Below are 12,450 nucleotides of genomic sequence, written 5' to 3'. Positions count from 1 at the left end.
TTTAAGTTTTAATATCAACAAATGAAAATTTTTATGCTATGCATATAATTTAAAATTGATTATATCAGGGTTGAGCTAAGCTCTTATGACTTTAGATTTTAATAGTTACTGGGTTGGATTGATTTGAGAGAAAAAATTATATATAATATAATATTTTATTTTCTTTTATTTGAATGATGGGCCTCAATTTTAGGCCCTGATTATGAATTTGGAATTAATAAAGCTTACTAATGGTCTCAGGGGCTTTATACCGGATCAGATCCTAATATCGGTCAGGCCCATGGGCTTCGAGTCGTGACACAATTCCTCTATTTCAACTCATCATTTTCTTAACCATTAATTTTTGTAGGCCATATTTAAAAGTCCATAGTTATTTGTAAACAAAGCACATGCATCTGGTGGACCTCCACTTTTTTGAAAGGGTGGTAAGGTACTTTTACTCTTAATGAATATTTACTTGGTCACTTTATTTTAATTTTTGTCTAATTGGTCAATGTATTGAACATTTACTTTTGATCTTGTCATTCATTATGTTTAATATATAAAGAGATTAAGGTATTATAATTTTAGTAACAAGCTTTTATTGAAATAAATTATTGCTAATTTATTTTATAAAAAAATATTAGTTTATTATCATTTATATATGATTATTATAAAAATTTATATATCAAAATATATTTTGTTGTGAATGATTTTTAATTCAAATGATAGTATTTGAATAAATTGCTTAATTAATATATGGTGATAATAATTTTATATTATATTAAAATGTCTCTAATTAAATAGGTAATTAATGAAAAAGATATAAATATCATATCTATGGAGGACTTGTATTCAAAGATTTAATAGTCATAGATTTATTGTATTCACTCTTTGACTCTATGGGATTTGCATTTGTAGTGATATGTTCTTCAAAAAAATAAAATAATTCACCAATAAACACGCATAAAAACTTCTCAATAAATAAGAATAATTTCATTAAAATAGAAAAAAACAACAAAATCCTACTAAAAATAAAACACATATATTCAAGATCTTTTCAATAATGATAAATTTAAAAATTTATTACTTAAAATCTATTTATAATTACAGATCGAAGAAGATACAGTAAAAATATTCATCATGGTCACTCAAAAAAGATGTCAAAAACAGAAAGGAGGGCGGAGAGGAGAAATGAATAAATTCATAACTAGATTGAATATATAATTTGATTTATAATTTTATACACACATTATAATTTTTTAGGTAGAATTTAATAAATTTTTAAATAAAAATTATTATTTTAGAAAGGTCTAGACAATCAAAATATAAATAAATCTTTTCCAATAAAAGAACTAGAGAAGTCATTCCATTGTTCACCTCAACCAATTGAGATAATGGTATGAAAGATTAATCTTGAAGAAGATTCAGAGAGTTGAAATTTCAACAAAATTTGAGTGTATAGTCCTGAAAGAAATTACTAAATAAAGACTTATCTTGCAAGTTCTTCCCTTTCTCACTTGAATTGTATATTTGTCTTGTTTTTGTTGTTTTTTTCCCCTTTTTTCTTGAGGAAGTCGGCATTGTTAGAACTTTCAAGCTTCAGTGGCAACCCAAACCCCAAAGGTCAATTTTTTATTTTTCTCTGATTGGCTGATCCACTAGCAAAATTTGTTGCTCTATTTTTGTCCACCAAAATTGTGGATGTGATGCGAGCTTGTGAATGATTTCAGGGATAAACTTTAGCAAGAGTCGCTCAAATTTTGCCGATCGTTTTATTTTTAGTTATTATATTTTAATTTATTTTAATAAAATTATTCATTTTTATTTACTAATAATTACTCAAATTAAAATCTATCTAATTAAAATTTCTTTTTTTTTAAAATTTAAAAATAAGAACTAGTAAATGTAATAAATAATATAAGATAAAATTAAAGAAATAATTTTTTTTAATTATTTCAATTCACCTAAAATATATAGGATCTTCACTGAATATCTTATTAGAATCTAGTTATTAATAGAAAAAATAATTTTATTAAAATAAATTAAAATATAATAATTATAATAAAATAATTAATATAATTGAGTAACTGCTAAGAAAATTTATGATTTAGCTTATCCTTTAAACATCGAGTTAGCAAAGATTGACTGGTAAAATTTGGAGTACAGGAAATATCTTCAGTTGTATTGCTGTCGATAATACTACGCCTTGTTTAATTTGGATTTGAATTTTATTTTTTCTTCGTTTTTATAAAAAAAAAGTCATTATTAATATATAGTTACATTAAAATTCAACAATTTAAGTGATTTTAGAATAGAGTTTATGTATTTAAAAAAGAGTTTTAATTAAATAACATTATTTATTAGACCAAGTCCTTCCAACTTGTGAAGGTTCAATCCTCCTCTGTTTTTCCCCAGCAGAAGTCTCAAATTTGTTTTAAGCCAGATATCAGCTTCTCTGGAATTCAAGAGAGAGAACAAAAAGGAGCAAAAAATGGGTATGAGACTAGTGTCTCAGGTCAATTTCAGTTTGGCAATATTGCTAACTATGCAGTTGGCAATAGCAGCAGCACCCATGGCGAAGCCCAACTGCACAGATCATTGCGGAAGTATTAGCATTCCATACCCATTTGGAATTGGTAAGGATTGTTATATGGAGGACTGGTTTGAGATTGAGTGCGACAACACAATTAATCCTCCTAGACCATTATTAAGTCGCTTCAACATGGAAGTGTTCCGTATTGATCTTGGTAGCAGCGCAGTTAAAGTCGAAAGTCCAATAATATCCTCCAATTGTTCAGGCAGGGAAGACGGTATGCCTGTGAATTTGACCGGAAGTCCTTTCCTTTTGTCCGACGAGAATGTGTTCACTGCAACAGGCTGCAACACTCGTGCTTTAGTCACCTATAATTCGCCCCAACTGGTTGGTTGCGATTCAACCTGCCTTGGCGAGCAGAATGATGTTGATTGGCGAGAAATGCTTCCTAAAATCATGAGAAAAGGTTCCGATGGAAATTGGCTACGGGAGTATTGTAGTGGATACAATTGCTGCCAAACGATAATACCTTCATTGGTTCAGGTTTTCAATCCAATTTTACAGGATAAAGATGGCAATCAAAACAAAGGTGGTTGCAAGTTGGCATTTATAGCGGGCGGATCAGGAACCATTTTCCAGAGAAACAAGGATCCATATGTGCAGTTTCCAATGCTGATAGATTGGATGATCAACTCCAGCCGAAAGAAAGATGTTGACTGGGAAACCGTGAATTGCTTTAATTACTCTGATAATTCTTTCAATGAGCCCGTGTTCCGTTGTTCTTGCAAGAATGGGTATGAGGGCAATCCTTACCTTAGATGCACAGGTAAAAATCATATTTAACCGAACCAGCTACTTTAAATTATGTGAATCTCATGCATATTAAGTTACTTCCTGGAAAGTGAAGAAAGTGGCTTAACAAGCTCCCAGGAAATTAATAAATTTAGCTTATTTGATTGGTATTTTGTCTTAACTTCTTGATAAGTCAAAGAAGCCACTTTCTTCACTTTTTAAGTTCCACAGGATAAGTTACTTCTTGGAAAGTGGGAGTTTGAACCAAACGATACCTTAAATATGATAAATTGAATTTAATTAAAAAAAACTTAACAATTTAGGTCTTGAATGCTAACCATGAGTATAATCTTTGAAATTTCTAACAGCTTTGTCAAGCACACATTTATGATTTGAATTATAATTTTCTAATTTACCTAACGTCTACAATGATGCTGTGCTTGCATATTCACCTGTTGTTTTAATTTTGTGTTTGTTATATTAGATATTGATGAATGCAAAGATCCAACATATGGTCAGTGTCAAGGAATATTAAGATGTGTAAATACTCGTGGATCTTACAAATGTGTACCAGATGCAAAATGGATTATCATTTTTGGTAAGTCTTCCGTTGCTTATGCAGTCCATATTCTTGCTTAGATATGATCCATCATAGATTTAAGAGTCAAGATACATTATATATGGTGGATCTCGCATATTACATAGAGGGGCCACATGTTTGTTTATTGGGTCCAAGACTAGGTCTAGGTAAAATTTTCTCCTTTGTTATACATATGATGTGCAAATGAACCCTCTTATTTTTTTTTCTTATTTTGTTCAATAAAATATAAAAAACTAATATTTAAAACAAATCGCTTGTGTGAGATAAGCCCTTTACTTATGCGTGTTTATTGAGTATAATTAATAAATTAGGCTTATTAACTCAGTTTTTTTTTATTTCTAATTAAATTGAGCTTTTTCAGGTCTTTGCGCTGGCATTATAATATTGTTTGTACTCATACTTGGCGCAAGATGTTTATATAAATCAGTAAAGAAAAGAAACAACATCAGGAGGAGGGAAAAGTTCTTCAAAAGAATGTTACAGCAACAAATAAGTTCAAGCCAAGGCAATGTTGAGAAGGCCAAAATATTTAGCTTAAAAGAGTTGGAAAAGGCAACTGATCACTTCAATGTGAATAGAATTATAGGCCAAGGTGGCCAGGGTACTGTTTACAAAGGAATGTTGGCGGATGGAAGAATTGTTGCAGTTAAGAAATCCAAGATAGTAGATGAAGCAAAAGTTGAACATTTCATTAATGAAGTTGTGATTTTATCACTTATTAATCACAGAAATATGGTAAAGCTACTTGGATGTTGCTTGGAGGCAGAAGTTCCTCTGCTTATCTATGAGTTCGTCTCTAATGGAACACTTTTTCGGTATCTGCATGAACAAGATGAGGAATTTCCATTATCATGGGCAACTCGTTTGCAAATTGCTACAGAAATTTCAGGAGCACTTTCCTATTTGCACTCTGCAGCACCTATACCAATATTTCATCGGGACATCAAGTCAAAAAATATACTCTTGGATGAAAAGTATAAGGCAAAAGTATCAGATTTTGGAATTTCAAGATTGATTGCAATTGGGCAAACTCACCTTACAACTAATGTTCAAGGCACTTTTGGGTACTTAGATCCAGAATACTTTCAAACAAGCCAATTTACAGAGAAAAGTGATGTTTATAGTTTTGGGGTAGTGCTTGTTGAGCTGTTGACTGGACAAGAGCCAATTTGCTCAGCAAAGTCCGAAGAAGTAACTAGTTTAGCAACAATTTTTATTCAAATGATGGAAAATAACAAACTTTTTGAGATAATCGACCCTCGAATTATAGAGCAATATTCCATCAAAGAAGAAGTCATGGCTGTTGCTAACCTTGCAAAGAGATGCCTAAACCTTAATGGAAAGAAACGGCCTACAATGAAACAAGTAACACTGGAGTTGGAGACGATTCGGTATTCTCATGAAAATGTATATGTTGAAGAAATTTGGGAAGAAACTGAATTAGACCTTCAGGATGTTGCTGCTGCATCTTCTTCAACATCGGTTTCTAGCACTACTTGGTAATTAAGAATAATGTCTCATCCCAGCATTCCTTTCAATGTTGGAGAACCTGAGGTAAGGTGTGTGCTGCATTCTGCCGCCTGAATTTGGAACTTTGATATGTATTCCAATTTTTTTATTTTTGGTAATACTAATTTCCTTTTATAAGTGCAAACTATTTCTTTTTTAGTGCAATCAAACAAATGTTTAAAGATATAAGCGTGACTGTTTTAATTCTTTTTATAAGCATTAAGAAAGAGAATAGAATAAAATTAGTATATGATGGCCTGCGTCCTTGACCAAAAGGTCCCAAGAAGTTGATAATGATTTCCTATGGACTGGTAACTTTGATTTTTCTGGAAATGGATTGGTTCTGTTCTAATATTTAGCTGGAGGATTTGATCAGCAGAATTGCATGGCTTTTATTCGTCTATGGCCCGTTGAGAAAGATTTTATACCTTTCCACAACTAGAAAGGTGATAAGTGCAACTTGTCTGATAAATAAACTCTGCAAAAGATCTGCATAAAGGACTTCAGGAAGAAGTCGATCTCTTAATAGTTATGTGGATGAGCTCTCCAAGTGCAACTGCCTCGCTGATGTTCTTGAAGTTTTTGCAGATTACATGTCATTTTCTACTAACTTTATTTGATGGTCTCTGTACATATTTTCAATTGGATTTACTATATTAATTTGTTAATAAAATTTATTTGCTAATAAAAATAAAGTAATGAATTCCCAAAACTAAAAGAATCTCTAAAGCTAGCTTCACGTCCATTAAAAAGAAAAAAAAAACCATTAAAATTTCATATCCTGGTGAAATTATGGATATCATCTCCCCCATTCTTGCCTTTTTGAACAAGCATTATATGTATATTTAGTCTCTAAATACAAACTATACTGAAGAGTATTTTATGATTATTTATTCAGAATACAACAAATCAATATGAGAAAATACTCTTTTAATAATTAGTCTTTCCTTTGCAAAATAAAAATTCTAACAGTCATTTTCAACTGTAGTTATGTGTCTATCTAGAAGGTGCAATGAAATTAAGGTAGCAATTTGGTTGGCTGTTAAAAAGTAATTTTTTCACCTTTTAAAATAAAAATAAAAAATATTTTATTTATATATTTAAAATTAGTTTTTAAAAATATATTAAAAAATATTTTTTAATAAAAAATCAACAATACAAAGTTATTTAACACGATTGATGCCCAAGCAAACCACTGAATAACGAGGTCCTGATTATGTGTTTGCAATAATATGTATAGTGGGCTTTTTTTTTTTAATATTTAAAAATTCCACTTACCAAAAAAAATTAAAAATTCCTAAATTTTCACATTTTTGACAATTTATCACTTTTTTATTTATCAAATAGGAATCAATAAGGGCATGATGTCTTATATATGCAGTGAATTTATGCCTAAATAGACCAAAGTATATATACTTTCAAATTTCAATTTAATATTAAAATATAAAATAAAATTATAGCACATAGATATAAAATATAAATTATATATAATTCACTAAAAAATACTGAATTTTAATGACAAATTTACAGATTCGCTGTTGATAATATAGGTTAATGATAAATTCATTATTGATGATTATAATTCATTATTAAAGTATTAATGATGAATTAGAAAATTAATTTTATTGATAATGAAATTTCAGTTGTAAGTCACATTGTCTCTAAAAATTAAATTTTAATGATTGTGATATAAAATTAATTTTATTTTAAAAAATTATAAGTGAAGTACATGATTAATTACAGTATTATATTTTTGTGAGATTTATATTTTTTTTATAAGTCAATAATTAATCAATTAATATGTGTCTTGTCAAATTAAAGAATAAATAAAATATAAATTATACCATCAGCACAAACGTCATCATCCAGCAAAATTACAAGTAATTGTGGTCAAGTCAATATGTTGAAAATAGGTTTTAAAATTAAAATAAATAAGAAACTAAAATGACAAAAGTGGATGAAAATTATAAATAATTAAGGCCAAGTCAATAATAAAATTCAGAATGATTTCACTTCTACAAATGAAGTCTTAATTGTCAACCTCATATATTACAATGTTTTTTTTTTCTTATTTTATAAACTCTAATTTCTATGCATTGGGGCCTCTCCTCAATCTTATAGAATAATAATGGAGATGGGTAGGGGGAGTAAGTCTCGTCTAAAATAATTTAGTGTTTAAATTTTAATAAAATTTATAAATTAATTTTTATAAATTATAATTTTTAAAAATATGAATTAATTATTTTCAAATTCTTAAAAATTTTAATTAATTACGAAATCACTTATATGTTTTATAAAATATCTCTAAATATTATAAATAGTTATAAATAAGACTTTATATTTTTATAATCAATAAACATATAAGAATTAATTTGTAAATTGTTATAATTATTAATATATGAATTAACTCCAACTACGTAGTTTATTCTTAGCCGGTTCCAAGCCCGGATAAAAGAGAAAGGTTACGGTAGGTGACAACTAGCGTAAAATTTCGTTACACCTCATGATATGGATTCTTATGATAAAAACATTGGGGCGTCCTCTACTTACAACGTGCTATATTGGAGCTCGGGTGTAGTGAGAAATATGCAATGGTGTAGGGCGTTCATCGAAAGCGACGCGCCGTATCGGTGCCCGAGTGTGGTGTTAAATGAGCAAGGGTTCCCACATCATAGACGGGTGTGGGTAAAGAAGTTAGTCCATAGAACAGATAGTAGAATAGATAGTGGAACAGAACACAAGATAGGCATAAAGAACAATAGAATGTATCATAGAAAGAGAACAATTAGGAAAGAACATGATAGGAGAAGAATCAGGGTCGGTACTTAGAATCTTGGATCACTTACAGGAAAATTAATGGAGCTTGTGGATACCTTGGAAAGGAGAAGGGTGAATATTGCTTGCATTCAGGAGACTAAATGGGTACGAGAGAAAAGTGAGAAAGTGGGTAATTCAGGATATAAACTGTGGTTTACCGAAAAGGAGAGAAACAAGAACGGAGTGGGCATAACCATAGACAGGACATTGAAAAATGCGGTAATAGCTGTGAAAAGAGTAGGAGATAGAATTATACTAGTAAAGCTAGTACTAGAAGGAGAAATAATAAATGTAGTTAATGTTTATGCTCCACAAATAAGACTAGATAGTTAGAGTAAATAAAGATTTTGGGAAGATATGGATGATCTAATGCAAAGCATACTGGTTGAAGAGAATATTTTCATCGATGGAGATTTGAATGGACATGTAGAAAGTGATAGGCAAGGTTATGAGAATGTTCATAGAGATTTTGATTTTGGTAGTCGAAATGAGGAGGGAAAAAACATCCTAGATTTTGCTATGGCATATGACCTAATACTGGAAAATACCTACTTTATAAAAAGGGAGTCACATTTAGTGACTTTTAAAAGTGGGCAACATATAAGCCAAATTGACCTTCTCTTAACCAGGAAGACAAATAGAGCTCTATGCAAGGATTGCAAGGTCATTCTGGGAGAGGCTTTAGCAAGTCAACATCGATTGATGGCCTTGGATGTCAAGTTTAGGAATAATTCAAGTAAGGCTAAAAGAAATATTATAGCTCTAACAAAGTAATGAGAGTTCAAAGGAGTAAAGCAAATGAAGTTCAAAAATGAGCTTCTCGAGTTCAAAACATGGAAGCTGGATGTGGAGGCCAATGGTATGTAGATACAGATGGCATCAAAGATTAGAGAAATAGCTAGAAAAGTACTTGGAGAGTTTAGAGGACATGGACCACCCTCAAAAGAGAGATCGTGGTGGAATGAAGAAGTACAAAAGGTAGTGAATAGTAAGAGAGAATGGTATAAAAAAATTACCTAAGTATGATAATAATGAAGCGTATGAACAGTACAAGATAGCAAAGAATGAGGCAAAAAAAATAGTTAGCCAAGCAAGAGCGTAGGCCTTTGAAAAGTTATATGAGAAACTTGAAACTAAAGAAGGGGAGAAAGATATTTATTGATTAGTAAGGAGGAGAGAAAAGAAATGTCAAGATCTCAATCAAGTTAGGTGCATTAAGAATAAAGGAGGAAAAGTGTTGGTGAAAGATGAGGACACTAAAGAAAGATGGAGAAATTATTTTGATGATCTCTTTAATAATAGTCAAAGTGGTAATAGTGTGAATATAGACTACAGAGAAATAAAAAAAAATGCGAATTATACTAGAAGGATTAGATCTACAGAAGTACAGAAAACACTTAAGAGAATGAAAGTAGATAAAGCCTCTAGACCTGATAGAATATCAATTGAAGTGTGAAAGCGTTTGAGAGATATAGGAGTGGCATGGTTAACTAAATTATTTAATAAGATTCTAAACTCAAAGAAAATGCCCGATGAATGGAGGATGAGTATTTTAGTACCTATTTTTAAAAATAAGGAAGATATACAGAGTTGCTCAAATTATAGGGGAATTAAACTCATAAGCCATACTATGAAGTTGTAGGAGAGAGTTGCGAAACATCGACTACGTCATGACACTTCTATCTCTCCCAATCAATTTGGCTTCATGCCCGGTTGTTCAACTATGGAAGTGATCTTTCTCATTAGAAGCTTGATGGAGAAATATAGAGATATGAAGAAAGATCTACATATGATTTTTATTGATTTGGGGAAAACTTATGATAGTGTTCCAAGAGATGTCTTATGGAGAGTGTTAGAATAAAAGAGAGTATCTATTAAGTACATACAATTTTTGAAAGATATGTATGAAGGAGTAACTACTATTGTGCGCACAGTGAGAGGGGATACAAGAGATTTTTCTATCTTAATTGGATTACACCCAGGTTTAGCTGTAAGCTCTTACCTTTTTACATTAGTTCTAGATGAATTGACGAAATATATACAAGAGAGTATCCCTTGATGCATGATGTTTGCGGATGATATAGTTCTCATAGATGAAACGCGAGAAGAAGTTAATAGAAAGCTAGAGTTTTAGAGAAATACTCTAGAGTCAAAGGGCTTTAAGTTAAGTAGAATGAAGATAGAATACATGCATTGCAAGTTCAGTGAAAGCTGAACTGGTGATAGGGAAGGAGGAGTTAGTTTGGATGAAGTGGTATTGCCCCAAAGTAATCACTTTAGATATCTTAGCGCAATCCTTCAAGTAGATGGAGAATGTGAGGAGGATATTAGTAATAGGATTAAAGGCGGATGATTGAAGTGGAGACGTGCCACAAGAGTTTTATGTGATCATAAGATTCCCAATAAGTTGAAAGAAAAATTTTACTGTACAGCCATACGACCGGCCATGTTATATGGTAATGAGTGTTGGGCAATAAATGAGTCATATGTATCTAAGATAAGAGTTGCGGAGATGAGAATGTTAAGATAGATGAGTGACCATACTAAACTATATAAAGTTCATAATGAGAGTATTAGAGAAAAAGTAGGAGTGGTGTCAATTGAGGATAAATTAAAAGAATGCATATTAAGGTGGTTTAGTTATGTGAAGCGTAGACATATGGAGGCTCCAGTTAGACAAGTAGAGCACATTGGGTTAGAAGATAGAAAGAAAAGAAGAGGTAGAACTAAACTGACTTAGAGGAGAGTAGTACAACATGACATAGAAATATTATACATTTCCGAGGATTTAACCCAAATTTGTTTAGAGTGAAGAAAGAGAATCTATATAAGCAACTTCAAATTTTTGAAATAAAGGTTTAGTTGAGTTGAGTTGAGTTGAGTATTAATATATGAATTAATTACTTTAAGATCCTTGTATTTTTGTTAATTAAAAATTCATTCTTACATTTTAACAATATATTATAAAATATAAATACAATTTAATAGTTAATTTTGTAAAATTTCACCCTATCAATTAATTGTTAATTTTGCAATTAATAGTTATTTTATAAAATTAACTATTAATTATGTTAAAAAATTTAAGATGTAATTTATAAATTTTTAATTTGTAAAATTAAAATGTAAAATAATTTAAATTTTTAATTTTATCATATTAGGAACTATTTTGTTAATAAATCAAAATCTCAAAAACTATCTCATTTCCTATTGAAATTCATTAAAGAAGGGCATTTTGATTTTTTTAAAAATTAATAATAATTTAGAAGAGAAATTGGACGAAGGGACTAATCTATAATTTTTTTTTTAATATCAAGGACTAAATAGATGGGTTTTAAAAGTTCAGAGACTAACCTATATGTTTCACTAAATCACATGTACTAATTTATAGGTTTTATCAAATTTTAAGGATTAAATTGTTTCAGATGTTTTAGTCATACTTGTTAAAATTAATAATGACTTAACTGTGATTCTAGCGACAAAAACTAATATATAAGTTTATTAAAATGTTAAAGACTAAATAAGCGAGTTTTTAAAATATATAAAAAATTAATTTATAAATTTTACTAAATATTAAGTACTAAATTATGATTTACTTAAATTTAAATAAAAAATTTATATAGAGGCAATTATTATAGACCATTTATGCAAAACATAAGGATTAAATTTATATGGAGCAAAAGTTCAATATTTTGAGCATCAACTTTTAGCCATGTCTAAATAAATCAAATTTTAAATTTTTGTCTAAATTAATTTAAACTTTTTTATTAAGTCTAAATAAATCAGTTTTTAGGGAAAAAAATATTTTTTCAAATTTTTTAATAATAAAATACTAATTTTATATTTTTAAATATTAAAATTTATTTATTAGTTAAAAAAATAAAAAAATAAACAACAAAATTCCAGAAACCCATCTCACAATTCGGTTTCTTTTCAATTTCTCATCCAAAATTCCTTCTGTTCCCTTCCCAGCCTCTTGCTTTCTCTGTCTTGAACTTGTTTGCTATTGCCTTCGCGGTTGTGATTGCTGCTTTTGTTCCTGAGCAGCAAAAGCAAGAGAAACAGAATATCGGTTCACTTATGGAAAATTGGAGTAATTTTTGAAAAAAATTTCTAAAAAAATTGAGTTTTGTTTTCTTATATTTTAGTTTTTAAAATAAAAAATTGGAAAATTAATTTTTCAATATTTAACTAAAATTTGGAAAACAATTTTAAGTTG

The 12,450-nt window shown here is 29.7% G+C and overlaps 1 protein-coding gene across 1 annotated transcript; it reads left to right on the top strand.

Annotated features, from left to right (window-relative positions):
- The first annotated feature begins 2,318 nt into the window (after positions 1–2,318).
- On the top strand, positions 2,319–5,606 carry LOC110672663 (wall-associated receptor kinase-like 8). Its single transcript, XM_021835491.2, has 3 exons — positions 2,319–3,341; positions 3,792–3,905; positions 4,270–5,606. Exons 1-3 carry the CDS (start codon positions 2,474–2,476, stop codon positions 5,409–5,411), a joined length of 2,124 nt encoding a protein of 707 aa, XP_021691183.2. The 5' UTR covers positions 2,319–2,473; the 3' UTR covers positions 5,412–5,606.
- The last annotated feature ends 6,844 nt before the right edge of the window (positions 5,607–12,450 follow it).

Source organism: Hevea brasiliensis, unplaced genomic scaffold (genome assembly GCF_030052815.1).
Source record: "Hevea brasiliensis isolate MT/VB/25A 57/8 unplaced genomic scaffold, ASM3005281v1 Scaf151, whole genome shotgun sequence".
In the NCBI taxonomy this organism is placed as follows: Eukaryota; Viridiplantae; Streptophyta; class Magnoliopsida; order Malpighiales; family Euphorbiaceae; genus Hevea; species Hevea brasiliensis.
This window is presented reverse-complemented; position numbering and strand designations above follow the sequence as displayed.